General features: G+C 35.9%; 3 protein-coding genes across 4 annotated transcripts; 2 read left to right on the forward strand and 1 right to left on the reverse strand.

The window, feature by feature from the left end:
• Window positions 1–182: 182 nt before the first annotated feature.
• LOC145735987 (E3 ubiquitin-protein ligase SHPRH) lies at window positions 183–13676 on the forward strand. Its single transcript, XM_081990187.1, has 25 exons — window positions 183–586; window positions 639–794; window positions 849–1049; window positions 1103–1321; window positions 1375–1460; window positions 4202–4370; window positions 4425–4620; window positions 4679–4808; window positions 4863–5058; window positions 5330–5493; window positions 5546–5716; window positions 5772–5955; window positions 6011–6130; window positions 7202–7347; window positions 7598–7788; window positions 7844–8082; window positions 8132–8248; window positions 8300–8403; window positions 8458–8661; window positions 9966–10053; window positions 10111–10250; window positions 10306–10512; window positions 10564–10689; window positions 12819–12979; window positions 13050–13676. The coding sequence occupies exons 1-25, from the start codon at window positions 268–270 to the stop codon at window positions 13234–13236; spliced, it is 4221 nt and encodes a 1406-aa protein (XP_081846313.1). The 5' UTR covers window positions 183–267; the 3' UTR covers window positions 13237–13676.
• LOC145736006 (pseudouridylate synthase TRUB2, mitochondrial) lies at window positions 13666–14980 on the reverse strand. Its single transcript, XM_081990214.1, has 6 exons — window positions 14770–14980; window positions 14523–14714; window positions 14251–14467; window positions 14070–14206; window positions 13896–14010; window positions 13666–13838 (listed from the first exon to the last, which is right to left on the reverse strand). Exons 1-6 carry the CDS (start codon window positions 14975–14977, stop codon window positions 13706–13708), a joined length of 1002 nt encoding a protein of 333 aa, XP_081846340.1. The 5' UTR covers window positions 14978–14980; the 3' UTR covers window positions 13666–13705.
• On the forward strand, window positions 14977–19935 carry LOC145735997 (polyadenylate-binding protein 1-like). Of its 2 annotated transcripts, none has more exons than XM_081990202.1 (9): window positions 14977–15364; window positions 15422–15787; window positions 15843–16118; window positions 16176–16400; window positions 16453–16656; window positions 18989–19214; window positions 19320–19439; window positions 19496–19626; window positions 19680–19935. In XM_081990202.1, exons 1-9 carry the CDS (start codon window positions 15248–15250, stop codon window positions 19746–19748), a joined length of 1734 nt encoding a protein of 577 aa, XP_081846328.1. In that variant the 5' UTR covers window positions 14977–15247; the 3' UTR covers window positions 19749–19935. The 2 variants fall into 2 exon arrangements, with proteins under 2 accessions (XP_081846328.1, XP_081846329.1); XM_081990203.1 differs by having other exon boundaries at window positions 19338–19439.
• Window positions 19936–19962: the final 27 nt, after the last annotated feature.

The raw sequence follows: 19962 nt of genomic DNA on the forward strand, positions 1-19962 counted from the left end.
TAGAACTTGTTTTTAGAGTTTTATTTGGTTAATTAATTATTAGTAAGTTAAACATTACGTCTCAATTTTCTTAATTGTCTTAATTGTCTTGTTTCTTGATTCAACTTGTCAGTCACGTGGTCCTCGTTGCGCAGTGCAGCATCTGGCAACGTGGTAAAGTGCAAATGACAACGTTGTTATTATTGTTTATTTTCAATCTTTGTTTATTTGCCAGTATTTTTTAGTGCCGGAACTTCACTTAATATTTTATTTAATTACGCAAAAAACATGGTTCGAAATAAAAACGCTCCACACAAATGCGACGAAGCTAACGAATACTTATTAGTTTTCAAGAGCAAGAGAAAGCCAAGGGTTAGAAGGCTCCCTGAAAGGATGAAGGCTTATAAGTTGTTGCCCTATGAAGACCACCAGAATGACTATTATTTAGGTGATCTACGGCTTGGTACCACTAATAATGTAGTGCCAGAAAAGGTCTTTACATGGAAAGTTAGTTTTAAAAGTAATAAAAAGTACACTAAAATAATTTTTAATTCTAATGATGAATATGTATTCATTAAAGCTCATGATGATGTTAGTCTTTTTAATGGTTAGTAGTCTTGTAATTGAGTGTTTTTTGTGGTTTATATAAAAACTTTCAGATCTAGTACAATCAAAAGTTTTCACATTCGATGTGTACTCTCAGGAGGAATATGTTTATGTCAGAGTATTTTTGCTGGAGGTTCCTTTACCCAAATGTACTCCCAAAATTAGTCAAACTGTACAAAAGGCTTTCCAGACATTTTATAACATTCAAGGCATGTAATTTTGTATTAAAGTTATATAAAAATTTAATAAGGTTTATTCAATAGGTTTGTTGACTGAAAATGAAAACAATATTGGTTTTGTGGATGAGGTAGGAGGTTTATATTACCAATTAATGGATAGAAGAAAATCAGTAGAATTCCCCCCTTTAGAGAGTAAACAATTAAAATTCTTGAAGCCTTCACTAAGACCTTATCAGGAACAGGCAGTTAGATGGATGATGGACAGAGAAAATAAAACCACTTGTGGTAAGCCTATAACAATTAATTAACCTGAAAGTATTATTTTAAACTCATTTCAGGTCAAGTGCATCCACTTTATCAAAAAATTACCTTAAAATCAGGCTGTGATATCTATTTAGATAAGTGGAATGGCTGGATTGAGAAAGATCCACCATTGGTGCAGAGTTGCTGGAAAGGAGGTATTCTAGCTGATGAAATGGGTTTGGGGAAAACTGTGGAAGTTTTAGCATTAATTTTGACTAACTACTGTAAGACTGAAATAAAACTGGAACCTTCAGGTATTAATTATCATTGTAGATTATTATTTTTTTAAATTTGTTTGTTTCTACAGAAGATCAGCTGGTGATTAAATATGAGACAAAGAAGCGTAAATTACTTAAGGATGGAAAGATTGAGCCTGTACAGAAGAAAGGGAAGGTAGGTTTTTGTATTATTTGAATTGTCTTGTCATGTTGTCACCTCATTGGCAATTGAATAGTGTGAAATACAGTTTATGCTCGTTGCTTGGCAGCAAGCTCCCTGGTTAAGGTTAATTCTGTCTGGGTTTTACAGCACTGTGTTTTTGTTTACCTATTTAGAAGGTACTACTAAATCTGTAAGTTTTATTTTTAAATCCAGCAACTAATCAATATACCCAAAACATCTTAATACTTAATTATTCATGTTTGAATCACACAAGTTTAGTTCCAAAGCTTTCATTGACATCCAGATTTGAAGAAACTAGAATATTCACTGATTTGTTTACGGCATCAGAACCAATACGATTTCAGACAGCATTGTCAGGTTCTTACAGGCTGATTGACTTATTTTGACAGATTTACTGGAATTCAGTGCTGTCAAGAGTTTGTGTGTATTTCTGCTTTAATTTAACCTGTAGGGAAACAGTTGTTCATTATCTGACATCCTGAATCTTTGATTGATTGTTTAACATGGTTATTGAGTACTTTTAAGTGACTCATTGAGCTGACAAATGCTAAGTACAGGGTGAGTCAAGGATAGAGTAAAGTTCATTATCTCATTTGTCTCGAAAATAAACACCAAAACCCTCAAACATTGCTCAGTGTGGACAGACACACATGACCATTATTTTAACAGTTGTTAGGTGACTGTCTTTGTAAATGGTGTTCGAATTTTATGTGACAGTTGTCACAAACGTCAAACTTTACCCAATGGGGGCATGAAGCTGTTAAAATTACAGTGTAGAATGATAGTTAATTTGCAGTATTTCAAACGTTTTCATTCTGTCACATGACTATCTAAGGAAATAGTGTTCCAGTTTTACGTGACCACTGTCGTAAACAAAAATGTCTGAGTCTAATTAAGTAATGTACCAGTATCACGTAATTGCTGTCAGAAACGTCAAAGTCTGCTCAACCAAAACACAAAGCTGTAAAAATCAAAGTTTGGTATTTTTTTTATACTGACACAAGACGTGTTTTATATGCTTCTTGATCTATAATTTGACAGTTATTAGGTACCTGCCTAGGTTAATAGTGTTCTAGTATCACGTGACAACTACCAGAAATGTCAAAACTTACAAACTTTGCCCAGTTTGGGCATAAAGCTCTAATAATCACGGTTTTCTTGAAGTAGTCGAGACAAGTCGTGGTTTTCAGCTTCTGGGCTATTATTTTGATAGTTGTCATGTGACTGTCTGATTAATTAGTGTACCAGTACCAGCTGATTGCTGTCACAGACGTCATAGTTTGCTCATCCTCAAAAACGCAATTTGGAACAGTTTTTGCAGAGTTAGGCCCTTTGCACATTAAGCAACTGAAAATAAACTAAACTAATTATTCTTCTTCTTATACGTTAGGACTGAGTCCTGTGTTTTCATCAATGATTAGCCAGGAGCAGTTGGGATGCTAAAGACCAGCTTTTACACCATCTTATAATGATGTATTTGGTTTTTTATCTTTCGCAATCTTTGCCAGCCGATCATCTGGCATTCTGTCCGCGTGGTCTCTCCATTTTCTTCTTCGGTTTCTTGCAAATCTCACTACATCTTGGATGTCACATATTCTCTTTATTTCTTCATTTCTCTTCCGGTCAAATAGCGTATGTCCTGTTATTGATCTTAGTGTTCGCATTTCTGTTATGTTCTTAAAAGTCGTTTAGTTGTTGTTATGTTTATTCCGCCAGATTAAATCTCTCAGATGTCCTGATATTAATGATGCCTTTTGTTGTTTGGGCTTCCACTTCATCCTTCCTATTACTTGTTATGTTTGCCCCTTGATATTTGAAAGACATCACTTGTTCTACACTATGATCATCTGATGACATCTTCTCAGCTCTCTAGATACTGTGAGTGATTTTGTTTTTTTTTATGGATCTATCCAGCATTTTGAAAGCTTCTGCTATTTGTTGGAATTTATACAGGAGTCTCTGTAGGTTATCTTCGTTTTCCGAGATGATCACTAAGCTAATTAAAAACATTAATTACCAACTGATCCAGTCAGTTTGTAAATTTATCTCAACTGATTTTCTTCAAATTATATTTATTATTACAATAGAAATAGGGCAAAAAAAAGAGTTATTGGGTTCACCCCTACATTGAAAAGAATATAAACTGCAGAGCATTTGTTGTTGCAAAAGGATTACAACAAAATTTCTGCCATATAAGTCCCTGTATCATCTAACGCAAATTTATTTGCATAAATCTTTTTTGTCGTCCCTGTAGAACGTTCCTACCAAATATGAATATTCTACCTTTGAATTTTAATGGCGTTGCAGTCAGTATAGTAAATTTTTTTTTAAATTAAAATAGAAAAACTGTTTAATGTTTATGTACCTATATGCTTGACATTATTAATAAAAAAGTTTTTGAATTTTATGAAGGTTTTAAAACTTTATTACAAAATATGAGGTTCTATTTAAGAAAACTAATATTTTATTAGTTTTATTACCTATAATGTTTTTTGGTATTTTTCCAACAAATGGGTTTATAAACGTATTTTATCGTTGACTCACCCTGTGCAATTTTTCCTTTTCTCTGCCAATTAAACCATTCAATATCACTAGAATAATATCTACTACAGTTCATACATTAAAAAAAATCTTGTAGGTAAATGAAGTATAGGTACTACACCATAAATTTCTGTCTTTTTATGCAAGTATCCTCTGTAGACCAAATGTGACATAAATGTCTGAATTTTTAGTTAACAAATACACCATCAGATATCTCAGAGAAAAAGAAACCAGGAGGTACCCTCAAAGCTTTGCAAGCAATTTACAATCGCACTCTGTCAAAATATTCTACTGTTAAAGAACAACTTCCATCAACAAAAAAACAGATTCAGTGCATTTGTGGTAGTGGTCGGGACACAGGTACACCATACCTACTAATTGACACTTCTGTAACTTAAATCACTGCTAATGTAGGATGTGTAGACTGTGTGGACTGCGGTAAAACTCAACACAGCACTTGCTTAGGCTGGACTAGCAGTTTAGGCCCTTACCACTGTCCTCAATGTTGGCAGAAAATAGACCCTATTGAAACTAAAGCTACGTTAATTGTTGCTCCTAATGCTTTAAGAAGACAGTGGTGCAGGGAAATGCGAACCCACTTGAGAGCTGGGTAAACCCCATAAGTCACCTTAAATTAAGATTACACAACTAAATCTAAAGAATTGCAGGCTTAAAGTTTTAAATTACGAAGGCTACTCCACCACACCAATTTATCCTACTGCATTGCAACATTACGACATTGTAATCACGACTTATAACGTTTTGCAAGCTGAAATGCGTCTCACGGAAACTGGACAGGTGCATTTGCAGGTTAACCAAACTGTTACCGATATAATAAAGTTCAAATTACAGTCATTACACTTGCGACATCAACGAAAGTACTGGCCTGGAGGTAGTGCTTTAGTGAGGGTGATGTGGTGGCGTCTTTGCCTTGATGAGGCCCAAACCGTCGAGACTCCCGGTTGTATTGTGTCGTTGATGGCCGGCAAAATATCAGCAAAACATCGATGGGCTGTAACTGGTACTCCAATGGCCAAAGGATTGTCAGGTAAGTGTACTAAATGAAACAGTATTTTGATTTAAATAATGCACAAAGCAATTGTTTTGTAATTAAGTGACCAACTTATTTGACATTTTGCTGTTTGTGAATTTTTTCCGACAGTGTAGAACTCTGTATTTAAGTTAACCTTTTACCTTTTACAACTTCGGCAAATGTAGCAGAAAATCAAAATTGAATGTCAGCACTTTTTAAAATATCTCATTCAAACTGCATCTCCTTGGTTATGGACTTGTGGTTGACATTTTGGCTTAAATTTCAGATATATTTGGATTAATTGACTATCTCAAACTGGAACCTTACAGTGACTTCAACACTTGGAAACATATTTTATATGATCCCTACATTCAAGGAACCACTGAACCAATGCTTAGCTTCTTGTCAGAAGTTTTATGGAGAACTTCAAAAAGTTCCGTTTTGGATCAGGTAGTCTTATTCTACATTTTAGTGTCTGGAACATTCTCGAGTTTTTTTCCAGATAAACATTCCTCCTCAAACTGAAGAGTTGCATTTATTAGAGTTTTCTGCCGTCGAAAAGTTTTTCTACCACCGGGAGCACGAGATTTGCGCCGGAAACTTCTTGCACACCGCTTCTAAGTTCGAAGCTGACTTACCTTTAGAAAAAATCAACAAACGCGACCTCAAAAAAGTACTATTTCCTCGCATTCAGTTTTATTGGAGTAATTTAACTGGTTTTATTACAGTTATTAGGGCCTTTATTAGCTCTAAGACAGGCTTGTTCTGATCCCAGCGCTGTGCGCGGAAAGGGCCGTTACTTATCTATGAAAAAGGACGTGTCCTCTATGAAGGACTTGTTGGACGCTTTGATTTTGAAAAACAAAAACGACTGCGAGGAAAGTATTCGTTTGATGATATCCTCAATTAATGGTACCAATTTTGTGTTATAAAATTATTGAAAAACTGTACATTTTTTATATTTTAGGCCTGGCAGGAATTTACTTGCTGAGGGAAGACTCTGAACAAGCAGTGACAGAATATCGTAAAGTGTTACAGTTGGCTGCCAAGTTTTCTTCTGCGGAAAAAGAAGAAAAACTTATTGTCGGTAAGATAAAGTTTCAAGTTTAACTCTACTAGGGATTTCAGTGACTTCGGATTGTTGAATCACAATCACCAACAAAAAACATATTTGTCGGTGATTACATGTGATATGGATTGATTGTCAAAATGATTATACTTTTAGGTTATAACTTATGGCAGGGGCTGTAATAAATTTATATAACCAACCAATGTTTATATTGGTTTCAAAATGGTTCTAGAGGCCCTTTGACAATTTTAAACAAGTCTGGAAAGGTTTAGGACATTTGTAGAGAGATCTGGCACTTTTTAGCAGGTTCTCAGTAGTATTTAGGGGTCTCTGACACTTTCAAGATAGTTCTAGAGATCTCTGACAATTTAATTCAGTTACGGGAAGGTTTTTGACACTTGTATAGAGCTCTGGCGCTTTTTAACAGGTTCTCATCAGTAGCATTTAGAGATCTCTGGCACTTTCAAAATTATTCTACAGGCCTCTGGCAATTTAAACAAAAGCAAAAAAAAATGTAGGAAGGTTTAAGACTCTTGTAGAGGGCTCTGGTACTTTTTAGCAGGTTCTCGTCGGCATTTAGAGGCCTCTGGCAATTTAAAACAGTTCTGGGAAAGTTTAAAACACTTGTAGAGGCCTGTGGCAATTTAAAACTGTTATGGGAAGGTTTAAGACGGTTCTAGTGGGCTCTGGCACTTTTTAACAGGTTCTCAGGAGCATTTAGAGGTCTTTGACACTTTCAAAATTGTTCTAAAGGCCTCTGGCAATTTAAAACAGTAGAGGGCTCTGGTACCTTTTAGCAGATTCTCGTTAGCATTTAGAGGTCTCTGATACTTTCAAGATAGTTCTAGATACCTTTGGCAATTTAAAACAATTCTAAGAAGGTTTAAGACATTTGTATAACCCTCTGGTATCTTTAAAAAAGGTTTTCAGTAGCATTTAGACGTCTTTACTTCTGGAAATAGCCTATGAAGTCTTGATATCAGGATTTGTTCAAGTCACTGAAGCTGAGCTTATACTGTTGCTATTATGTTTGCTAGTTCTGTAACAGATAAAAGGTGAATTAAACCTTTTTCTCATGTTTATTTCCAGACAAACTACCGTTGATTCACGCCATGTACAATTTGGGCGAAATTTTAACTACATATACGCCTCAAGAACGCACTCTTAGAGATGACACTTTATTGGAGGACTGTGCCAAGTTCGAGAAGCAATATATTGAAAAATTTATGAAGGAGGTAAGACTATATGAATATTTTCATGTGTGTTTCACTTGAGTTTTTTTTTACAAAAGGAAGGGTTCCTAGCTAGCTAACCTAATCTGTTATACCCTGTATATAATTATGTCATGCAATTCAGCATTGTCTATAATACAAAAAGCGTACAGTTTTCCTAATCGGATCATAATAGTGATTTCTTTATAAAAGTGCTTCAAATGTTGGAGTCTGTAAGTTGATATACTTGCTAAAGTAAATAACATATTTACAGTCTGCTTCCGCCATTGAAACTTTAAGGTCCATTACAACCACCGTGGATAATTATCAGAACCAAATGGTCCTCAAATACGGCCAGTGGTACTCGGATGGTTTTGATTGGGTGTCAATTAATGATCTCGAAGACGATTTAATTACCAGAGTGGAGGCGGCTGCCACAAATGTCAATCTTGACTTAGATATTCGGTAAAGTCTTTCTGTTTTTTTTTTTTTTTATTTGTTTATAACTTGTTTTAATCAGTTTTAAGACTCAAACTTCGCGCTCTCTATTGCGCCAACTCCATTATTACCACACTAATTTGGATCAATCCAGACTCAAGCTGCATGAAGCAATCAAAAATCTGTATTTCGAAGATTCCGAGTCTAAGAACGTTCTCATAGTTGAAGGGTTGGTAGAGAAGGCTATGGATTGTCATTTGAGACCTCAGAAAACAAAGGGCAAGAAAAAAGCTGCAAAATGTCTGGTTTGCATCGCTAACGGTAAAGGCTTACGCTTGTTTAAACAGCCGAAATTGAAGTTTATTTGTAGATCACTTGAAAAACTACGAAATGGAACTTTATACTATGAGGAAGAGAACACAACATTTTGAAGACATGGCTCTTGAGGGTAGTTGGAAAGTTCGATTCGAAGAGTTACTACTGAAAGGTTCAATCTTACCAAAAAAATCAAATTATTTAATTAATGGTGTTTTTGTAGGATTGCTTGGATTGATGAAGTCTAAAAATTCAGCCCTGGAATTGTTAGTAAAAGATGGAGAAACGCACGTAATGACTTTGGAAACCATGAAAAAGGAGTTTAAAGTATGACATTTTCAATATTACAACACAGATAAGTTGTCATAAATCAATTGATAGGAAATTAGGAAAGTGTGGACGCTGCTGGATCGCCAAATATGCTCCCAAGACGAGATAAGCATATGCAAAGTTAGACTTCAGTTAAAAACTGAAGACGATGGTGATAGTAATTTTTCAAAGGGGACTGTTAATCGGACTTTGAAAAACTTAAGTTATGAACAGAAGGCAACGCATGATTTTATTAATTTAATTATGCCAGCAGAGGTAATGTATACCTATATAGACATTTTGGCAAGTTTTATTTGTTGAGTGTGACAAATTTGTTTTTTGATAAAACAAGCAACTTCAATTAACTTATATTTTTATTTATTTTTTTATTATTTTATTATTATAATACTTGTTGATTCATATTATAGTTCAATGGCTATCAAAGTTAGGCTTATGCCATTTTACATTCTATCTCAAATATTAATTAAAACACATGTAGTCTCTGTTCAGTGACTTTTGACTGTTGCTGCATCAGAATCAATCAAGAACTGATTCAATTCCTTCCTTACTGATTCTTTCCAACCTTACTTCCTACTTGAAAGTGCCAGACGGTTCTACAAGTGTCTTAAACATTTCCAGAACTGTTTTGAATTTCCAGAGGCTTCTAGGTGCATTTTGAAGGTTCCATAGACCTCTAAATACTATTGAGAACCTTTTTAAAAAGTGCTAGAGGCTTCTATAGGTGTCTTAAACCTTTCCAGAGTTGTTTTAATTTGTCAGAGGCTTCTATGACCGTTTTGAATGTGCTAAAGCCTAAATGCTACTGAGAATTTTCTGAAAAACTCCAGAGCCCTTTTCACATGTCTCAAACTTTCCCAGAACTGGTTTAAATTGCCAGAAGCCTCTACAGGTGTCTTAAACATTCCCAGAGTTCTTTTAATTTGTCAGAGACCTCTAGGATCATTTTGAAGGTTCCATAGACCTCTAAAAAGTCTTAAACTTTCCCAGAGTAGTTTTAAATTGTGAGATGCCTTTAGAACCATTTTGGAAGTGCCAGAGCTTTCTAAATAATGCAGCAAACCTAGAAAAAGCCAGAGGCTCCTACAAGTGTCAAAATTATCTTCTAGATCCATTAAAAAAATGTTCTAAAAAATGTTAGAAACCTCTGCAAGTGTTCTACACCTTATAAGCACTGTCTAATTGTTGGTATATAATCTTTGATTGGTTGGTTATATACTATATAATTTATTGTAGCCGCTGTTTTAAATTATAACCTAAAACTAAATGTCGGTTAGTAATTTTGCCAACCAATCCACATCACATTTACTAACAGACATGCGTTTTTTGCTGGTGATTGTGAGTTAGAAGCCACTGAACAGACTATAAGCCTCTTATTTATTAATGATTCCTATTTGTTTGTCTGTTATTTGTCTCATTCTTTTTTATTTGACAGTTAAGACTAATTTTTAATTATAAAATCAAGGCTAGTCTGTTTTAAAATTGTATAATCGTAAATTAATGACACATTCTACTGCGAGTCCCACTCAAATTTAATTTAAATTACACTTTTCTTGTCTTAGTTACCTTACCAAGAACTAAAGTTGCGTTCCGATGAAAATACTCAAAACAGCCGTCTTGAGTCTTTGTTGGGAACCAGAAATTATTTAGGTAGACGAGTAGCAATAATTTTAAAAATATCCATTAATAAAACTTAAAAAATCACAGAAACATTGCGTCGACAACAATACGAAGGGTCCAATCCAGATCCGTGCCCGGTTTGCCAATGCCCTTTAACAAACACTTGGGTGATTTTAACGTGTGCGCACACATTATGCCTGGATTGTTTCCAAATATTACTGAACAGAGTGCGTATTACTGTACTTTATTGCATCAAACCACTCATTTTGCTGTGTGTTTTAGTCCAATCTACTAAATACTGAAATACAATGCTGCGTGTGTCGTTCTAAACAGAATTTACAGGATGTTGCTTACATACACGCAGGTAAAACTAGTGACAGTACGGATACGGTAAATGATGATACATTCGTGGCTGGAAATTATTCAAGGAAAGTTGAGGCTGTCGTTAGGCTTTTACTGAATTTAAGGAAGAATGACTCTAATGTTAAGGTTTGTTGATCTCTCACTGCCATGCATGATTTTTAATGACAATTAATTTAGGTGCTTTTATTCTCCACGTGGTCTCAGGTTTTAAAACTATTAAAAAAAGCTTTGGAGCAAAACGACATTAAAGCGGAGCTGGCTGAGGCAAATGTGTATTTTCAGCCTACTATTGAGACTTTTAAGGTATGTAGTTTAAAAGTGTCATGATTATCACGAAGTTGAAGATGAGTTTCAGACAAATCCATTTCTTTTTCAATTTGCATGATAATAACTGGCCATCAGATTCACCCTGATGACCATTAATTTTGATGGAGCAAATAAAAAAAAAGAATATAGGTTTATTGTTCGAGTAAAAATCTATTTTACGGATGCCAAGTTATTTTTTCCGTAAATAACTAAACCTATCTACCTATAAAAGACAAAACTATAAAGCTGCTTACAACTAATATAGGTATAAGTTCTTTTCTCACTTAGTCCCAAAAACCCCGTTACTGGACCAGTCTTCACCCTTTCCCAGGTGAAGTGATTTGTCGTCTAGAGTTTCTGATGTTTGGTAACAAGCCTTCCAACAAAAATTGACTTTTCAACTCTTTCGAAAGTCTATCTTGACGTTCTTCTTCTTCTTCTTTCAGCAGCCCTTTTAAATCCACTCCTGGACATAGGCCTCCCCTTGTTGCTTCCATTCGGATCGGTTCATTTCCATCTGGTGTCATTTTCTTCCTGCTATTTCTTTTATATCGTCGATCCATCGTTTCTGTGGACGACCGGCACTTCTTTTATGTTGCCTTGGACGCCACTGTGTCCATCTGTTTTGTCAGTCTGTCAAGTCCAAACTGGCAAAACACATGTGTTGAAAACCTTCTTTTTTAGGTTGATAGTAAGTATTGGATTTCTTAATGTTGTTCCCAATTTTCCTACAGCAGCCCATGTTAGTCGAATACGCCTTGTTATTTCGGCTGTTTGATTTTCTTTACCCAGCTTATGGTGGGTCCTAAATGTATGTTTTCGTTGACTTTTCTTTTTGTTGACCTTCTAAGTGTACGTCGCCGGGATCTAAGGTTTTTATCGATGTTCATGTTTAAATCGATTTTTCCCGACTCTCTCTTTAAGTCTGCCAACATTTCGATAAGTTCTTCCTTCGTACTGCAGACTGCTGATTAAAACTATGTCGTCGGCGAAGCGTAAATTGCTCAGATATCCACCATCCACGCGCAGGCCCTTTTTGTCCCAATCTAGTCTTCTGAATACGTCCTCCAATGCAAGGGTAAATAACTTAGGGGATATTGTGTCTCCTTGTCGGATGCCTCTGTTAATTGGTATTCGATTGGTTGTTACATCTTCTTGCACTTTAACTGTGATGGTCGCCTCTTTGTGTATGTTTTTAAGTAGATTAGTGTACCTTGAGTCTATTCGAGCATTATTCAGCCTTCGGATTATTGCCCAAAGCTCAACAGAATCAAAAGCCTTGTTAAAATCTATAAAAGCGAGATGGAGCGGCGTATTGTACTCGTTACACTTTTCTATAAGAGTCGCCGTAGCGTTTGAAAATCTATGTCCCTTGCGAAAACCAGCCGGATCACTCGACTGATTTTCATCTAGTTTGCGCGTAAGCCTATTTGTAAGGATCTTGGTAAGGAACTTATGAGAATGGGACAATAAGCTTATTGTTCGAAATTTGCTGAGATTTAATGTCTCCCTTTTTGTGTAACAAGATGACTTGGGCATTTTGCCATGTTCTTGGAATATTACCGATGTGAAGACATTTTTTCATTAAGATTTTCATGGATTTTATTGTGGTTGTGCCTCCCAGTTTTATCATTTCACTAGTGATTTTATCTTCACCAGGAGATCGACCATTTTTTAGTTGGGTTAGGGCTTCCTCAATTTCGGTGGAGTTTATGTCAGGGATTTCTTCTCATCCGACGTTCATGATCTTACATTGAGTATTAGCGTTCTCTAGTCGCAATTGATGAATATAATTCTTTATAATATTCTTCGATTATATTTACTATTTCGTCACTTTCGTATTTTACGAATTTTGATAAATGCGTGCTTGTCCATTTTTACCAAGTGATTTCAGCACTCTCATAATTTTATTATCCCTTATGTCTCTCCTTATACTCCTTTTAACTTTTATGTTAAGTTCTCTATAGTTAGGGTCACTTCTATTCTTGACATTAAACAACTCCAAAACAAAACAAAAACTTTCCCAAAACAAAAACCCATCTTAAACATAACAAAATTCTCTGTATCTCTTGAAAATTGTGATTTTGACAAAAGCGTTAAAATGTTTTATATCGAGAAACTTTTAGGATCCATTAAAAAAAGTCACAGCTCTTCTGCTGCCTATAACGTTAGGTGCTAAAGGTTTAAATCTGATTGAAGCCACTCACGTTGTCTTACTAGAGCCTTTATTGAACCCTGCTGATGAACTGCAGGCTATTGGAAGAGTGCACAGAATTGGCCAAACAAGGTACTAATCTTTCTCACTTTTAGGGTGTTTTATTCAATAGTTCAAACAGAACTTAATTTAAAATTTTTAGAAAAACAGTGGTTCACAAATTTTTAATTCGTCACACTGTGGAGGAGTCTTTACATAACGCGACTAGTTCTAATGCAGCCGGGTGGGAAAAAGGGAGAGTGACTATTTGTGATTTAAAGGAACTTTTTAAAAGTGTGTCTGAAGAAGCTAGCAGTACAGGCGAAACGAATCACTGTCAAGCTGATTAAGAGCTATTTGAGCCGCGCTTAAGTGAGACCTTTATGTAAGATAAAATCACACCTACAGTGTCCAAAATTGAACTGGAAGCAAGGAGAGCCAATAAGCTTCTAGTCAAGGTAATTTAAAGCAAAACTGCTCTTCAATTAATCACGTCGATATCTACTTTATGACGGATTGTACAAACATGTTTAAGGCTAATTTAAGATTGATAATGCAGGTGCAAAATTTTAACTTAGCCAAGTTGTCCGTAAATAATCATACGGTAAGTAGAAAGAAGTACATATTGTATTTAAGTAGGGATTTTGTTCTAAAGCTTATTTTTTGTATTAAGCATCACCGGTTGTATTTTTATAAAATGTGATACTACATTCCATAACTTTTTGGTTGATATTCTAGAGTTAAGGTTACGTTGAAAGGTTATTTTAACAAATACAAAATTTTAATAATAGTGTTTTATTAAAGTACTAAACTACTTGATTATATCAGGTGGGCACTCTTTTGAGGTTGTAACCCTCCACTTTTCTTTATTATACTTGAACAAACATTCATATTTTCTAAAATATTTGGCAAAGTCCAATGCTTCATTAACATTGCATGTTCCAGGGTAAATCTAAAAATACCCAACCAAATGCAGTTATTCTGTCAAATTAAAGTTTGCAACACTCACTGACTGTGACGTATACACTGTAAACCAGTGCAGTGGGCGGTAGAGTGTAATTTCTCCCCTATTTCATGAGTCAGATACATTAAATAATCTTCATACTCGTTTACACATTGTATTTCTACAAAAACAAACTGGGTGTTAACTAAAAAGTGCAGTTTGCAGGACTGTCTCACAAACCTAACGTAAATTCAGGTGGATTAAACTCTACACATTTGATTCCATAGATGACTGGTATTTTTGAGTCTGCTGGCCGGATTAGACCTTGAACAGCCAAGTCAAAAGCTGTCTGTGACTGCAAGTCAACTCCACATAATCTGTTAAATTACATGCAGTAGTTCTGCTTTATTGTCCAACTTACTCAAACATTTTCTTTTGATGGGAGGCCTGCATAGCACTCAAAAATCTATCCATATGTGCTTGTTTAACATGTCTCCAAGTTGACCTCATAACAACTTTGCCAGTCTTGAAACAATTGTCTGTTGCTTGACCTAGCACACCTTTGATTCTATACGCCCTAGTTGGTCTATTTTCTCTAATAAATTTAGCTTGTTTTGTCCCAGACCTAATGCCAAACACTACCATTCAACAGTTTTATACTTGCAATTTTTTTAATGCTTTTTAATCACTTACACAAAACCCCACTAGTGTAATACCCTAAATAATTTGACCAGCTAACTTGTAAATCTTGTTCTTGGTATCGTGGTCCTACCACAAGGGTATGATCTGCAAAATTCGGTTTGACTCCAACAGAAAGCTTTTCTGATGGGTTTCCCTCTATTGATACATATTTAGATGGTGGTCTTGTTTCCAGTTGGTTCATTCCTGCAATTATGTGGTGTTAAGTGTTACCCTCAACTAGTTATGAAGGTAGTAGGACCTTGACAAATTTTATGAATGAGGGTTTCTCTTAACTTCCTCACAGATACCTCCGAAGGTTTGTAAATGCATATTAGACCTTTTAATGAGTGCCAAACAGCGGGACCTTCTTGAACAAGCATTTTAGAGAGTAAACTGAACTGAACTTGTAAATACAGCTTAACTATGCAGTTAAAAAAAAAAAATGTGTGAGAAAATAAACAAAGCATATAAAGTAAGGTTATGTTCTTCTTGTGTTTTGAATACGGAACGTACTCACAAAATTGTCAATTTTAAACCAATCACATCGTTTGCCGCCTAGTTTTAAATCCTGGTTGGCTGGGTTTTTGCGGGTTGCCGCGGTAAACGTAAACAACGCTAAACAAACTTTTCATTAAAATTGATAAAAACATAAAAAAAGCCGGAAAAACTCTAAAAAAAGCAATTTCTACGCGTGTAGTGGTGTAAGTGGAACCCCTAAAATAAGCCAAAAAAACGACATGAACAACATTCCGCCGCAAGGTGTCATGTACCCCATGGGTTCGCTTTATGTGGGAGATTTACACCCCGATGTAACCGAAGCGATGCTTTACGAGAAGTTTTCTAGTACTGGACAGGTACGTTGATTACCTACAATCACAAATTAGCAGCTACTACCCTGCAACTCTGTATAGGTGTTGTCCCTTCGAGTCTGTAGGGACTCAAGAACAAAACAGTCGTTGGGGTACGGATATGTGAATTTTAACAGCCCCCATGACGCCGAAACTGCTTTGGATACCATGAATTTCGATCCCCTTAAGGGCAAACCTATCAGGATCATGTGGTGCCAGAGGGACCCTTCATTAAGAAAATCCGGTGTAGGAAACGTCTTTATCAAGAACCTGGACAAGAATATTGACAACAAAGCCATGTACGACACTTTTTCCGCTTTCGGTAATATCCTCAGTTGTAAAGTGGCTTTGGATGAAGATGGGTACTCGAAAGGTTATGGGTTTGTGCATTTTGAAAGTGAAGAAGTTGCAAATCGTGCTATTGAGAAGGTCTCTAATTTTCCAGTACTTTGGTACAGTGTTATTAAATAATGTTGGCGTGTAGGTGAATGGAATGTTGCTGAATTCAAAGAAGGTGTATGCAGGAAAGTTTATACCACGGTCTGAACGAGAAAAAGAACTAGGAGAGCGAGCCAGACAGTTCACAAACATTTACGTGAAGAATTTCGGTCAATTGATGAGCGATGAAAAGTTTTATGAAATATTTTCCAAGTTTGGAACTGTCACTAGTAGTATGGTAGCTAGACATCCAGATGGCACCAGCAAAGGTTTTGGCTTTGTTGCTTATGAAGACCCTAAAGCAGCAGAAAAAGCTGTTCATGTACCTATATAGGCTAGTTATAAAGTGTTTTAAAGTTTTACTTGAGTGATTTTATAGGAAATGAACGGCCAGGAGTATGAAGGTCGTGTTTTGTATGTTGGAAGGGCCCAAAAGAAGGCCGAACGCTTAAATGAGCTGCGCAAAAAGTACGAACAACAACGAATGGAACGCTTCAATAAATTCCAGGGTGTTAATGTTTATATTAAGAACCTGGACGATTCCTTTACTGATGAAAGGCTCAAGGCTGAGTTCGAGATATTTGGCGATATCACCTCAGCCAAAGTAAGTTCTTGTCTTCTGAATATGTTTTTCTCTGATTTATTATAATATGAAGGTCATGACTGAGAACGGGCGTTCTCGTGGTTTTGGTTTTGTGTGCTTTTCTGCGCCTGACGAAGCCAATAAAGCCATTCAGGAGATGAATGGGAAAATTGTGGGGAGTAAGCCGCTTTATGTAGCTTTAGCGCAGCGGAAAGAGGCGCGAAGAGCTTTCCTTACAAGCCAATATGTTGCAAGAGCGCACGCTACTAGACAACAGGTGAGTTTTTTTTTTTTAAAAGCGAAATGATAATTTGGTTGAATTATTAATATTATTGTTATTATATTGAACTATAGGGTGTTACAAATTTTATGTATTAGCATTGTTATCTTAAATAGTTAAGTTGTTAGAGCTTCAGTTAAATGGAGGCAAAGTTGCGCATTTTATTGCTCAATAATGTGCAAAAAGAAAAATGAAAATTTTTGTGTTACATCCGGAGATATCCAACAAAAACTGAAAAAATTAATTTTTTTTTTTACCACTATATTATTGGTTATTTTGGAAAATCAAGGGGAACTTCTGGAGGTACTTTTTTACGCTATTCAAGACGATAATTTTAGTTTTTAGCTCCGACGTTTTGTTTTTTAGATACCTTCTTTCTCAATGAATTTTCAACAAGAAAAACGAAACTACTATGATGTGCCACACAGGTTCATTGCCCGTTCAAAACAATTTTCTTCACTTGAAAAATCAAATTAGTTGAAAAAAAAAACACTTTGGTTCTTCATTCTGTCAATTTTTGGCCTGTAACTCCTTCAAAAAGACTTGAAGGACTAAACTTCTAAATGTAGTGTTGTAGTTACTACAACTTTCTTTATTAACAATTTTTGATAGCTCCTTAAATAGTGGAGCTACGTTCACTTGAAAAAGAAAACTTCTGTCACTTTTTGCCCTGTAACTCTTTGAGGAAGCCTTTAAGAATGAACACACCTAAATGTAATCTTGTAGAGTATGAAATTTACTGCAACTTTATTAGCTCCTTACATAGCGGAGCTACACGCTCACTTGAAAAATCAAACTGGATGGAAAAATAACACTTTGATGCATTCTGTTACTTTTTGTCTTGTAAAGCCTAGAGAGAGCTAAAGAAATTTCACGTTTGCCGTGTTTTCAAGTTTTTACGAATTTCGGGATTTTTGCCCATACAATGACACAATTTTTGTAGGATTATTGTGTCTATGGCACCATTTAAAACTCAAACAATAATTAGTATGTGAATGTAAAAAAGATTTCTCAGTCATTCCTCAATTTTTATTTTTGGAAACACTGCTAGAGCACTAACTAGTTTTTAACAAAAAAAAAATCGAAAAACCTACCGAAGATGAAATTAAAACAATCAATAACAAAATTTGTCGGCTATGAGACATTATTTAAATGACTTATGGCATCTGTCACTTTTATCGAATTTGTATAATTTTCGTCTGAATATTCGTTTATGAGAACCAGGCTTAATTCTTTGAGGAAGCTTTTAAGGATAGAAGCACTTAAATGCAATGTAGAGCATGAAATTTGCTTGAAACTTTCTTTCTCAACACTTTTTGTTAGATGACGAATTTTAATGCAGGGTGGACTGTCATTGGGCTTGATTTATTGCCTATTTTCTGACGTGAAAAAATTCCCAATTGACCAATATTTGTTGTTTAGGTCAATATCTTGGAAAGTTTTTGAGAGTTTCCCAATTCACGTCCCGTGTCTCAAAAAATACCTACTGATTTTTCGTAAAAAAAAACGGCATTAGAGTGCTCAAGCTCGAATTAAGTTATGGCAGCAGCCTTTTATGTGTCATTTTAGTTGGGTGTTGATCCAATATTATCTTTTACAAATTTGAATCATCCGATAAGACCATACAGGGTGTCTAGAGACAGTCAAAGTGGGAGAAAAACTTGAACAAAAGTTACAGCCACTTTACTAATGAATATTTTTTAATTTTTTCGTACATACCAACTTGTAGTTTAGGAAAATATCTCGAGACGTTTTTGAACGTTTCTTAATTACACTGTCCGAAGTAATATCGATTTATCCGGAAAATGGATATAACACGGTGCAATCTTAAATTAAGCCTTATCAGCAGGTTTATCTGTCATTCAAATGCCGTTGTATGTTCAATATTGTCTGTTACATAATCTGAGAACTTTTCAGGACAAGCCCAATGCTTGATACGACCTGACAGGGTGTCCACTATCTAGAGACAATGCACCAGTTGTTTTCTCAATTTATAACTGTCTCTAGACACCCTGTAGGGTCAAGGGAGTGGATTTAAAATTATGAAACATATGAAACCTACACCTGACTTAAAATTACACCTCAAAGCTACTGCCTTAACTTAAGATTGAGATATTTATGTACAACGCAATTTTGCTGCTTGTCCTTCGTCAATTAGTATAAACTGGTCACCCTGCATAAGAAAAATGTTTTTGTACTATACTAAACTTTTTAAATTTTTTTTCTTGTAATTTTTGCTCTTAAAATTAATGCACTGCATTTTCAATAACCTTGTGTTTTGGATGAAATTACCGTTGAGAAAGTCTTTAGCCAGCTTATTTTGAACAAGGGTCTTCAATTTGCGGGTGGGCCGCCCTTTCTATTACCCGCCGTGGCTCAGGGGCCACGTCTATTCGGTGCAGCACCGGCTCTGAGGCCTGCGCCCAGATGGCCGGCATTGCAAGCTCTTCCGCGTCCGAATGGGGCCGCTTTTGGACTATCCATGCTGGGGACTGCGCCTTTTCGTGCCCCAGGCAGACAGGTTCCCATTAGACAACACGCCAGACCCATAACCGGTAATATACTTTTTGTACAAATGTGCTTTTACGTCCTCATGAGAACTTCTACGCCGTAAAGAGTATTTTGTCGAAGAGGGAACGTATTGTTTGTAATTTTATTAGGTGCTTCCGGGCCTACAGCGCGTCCTAATTCAAAGTACACTACCCGACACGGACCAGAAACTCCGATCGTCGACTCTAGATTGGCTCACGCGGCCCCTCAAGAGCAAAAACAACTTCTTGGTACTCACTATTGTTTTTCCACTCGACTAGTTGTGTTATCATTGGGGGTTTCACAGGTGAACAGCTGTTTAGAATCGTGGAAAAACTACATCCAGAACTAGCTGGTAAAATCACTGGAATGCTTCTGGAAATCGACAATTCCGAGCTGCTGCACATGATCAAGAATCAAGAGTCGTTACGTGCTAAGGTAAGACAGTTCAAAAATGCATGAGCGGGTACTTAGTGGGGGAATTAATGTAGGTTGAAGAGGCGATAGCGGTTTTGGAAGCCCATAAAGCTAACAAAAAAGGGGTGACGGTGCAGGATTAAACTAGATTTATTGCTGGGCGAGTGTTTTTGTGTCATTAATTTAAGCGATTTTTGTTAAAGTTCACTCAGGATTGTTTGTTGACTGGCTTTAACTGGGTTCTGTATTTTGACGCTCAGAGCGGTTTAAGTTACGTTAATTTCTAATAGTTTTTCATAAATAAAATTTGCATAATTTATACTTTGTCAACTGAATGTTTTTCTAGCAATTTTCATG

Source organism: Ips typographus, linkage group LG11, assembly GCF_016097725.1.
Source record: "Ips typographus isolate SLU linkage group LG11, UJ_Ityp_2.0, whole genome shotgun sequence".
NCBI lineage: Eukaryota > Metazoa > Arthropoda > Insecta > Coleoptera > Curculionidae > Ips > Ips typographus.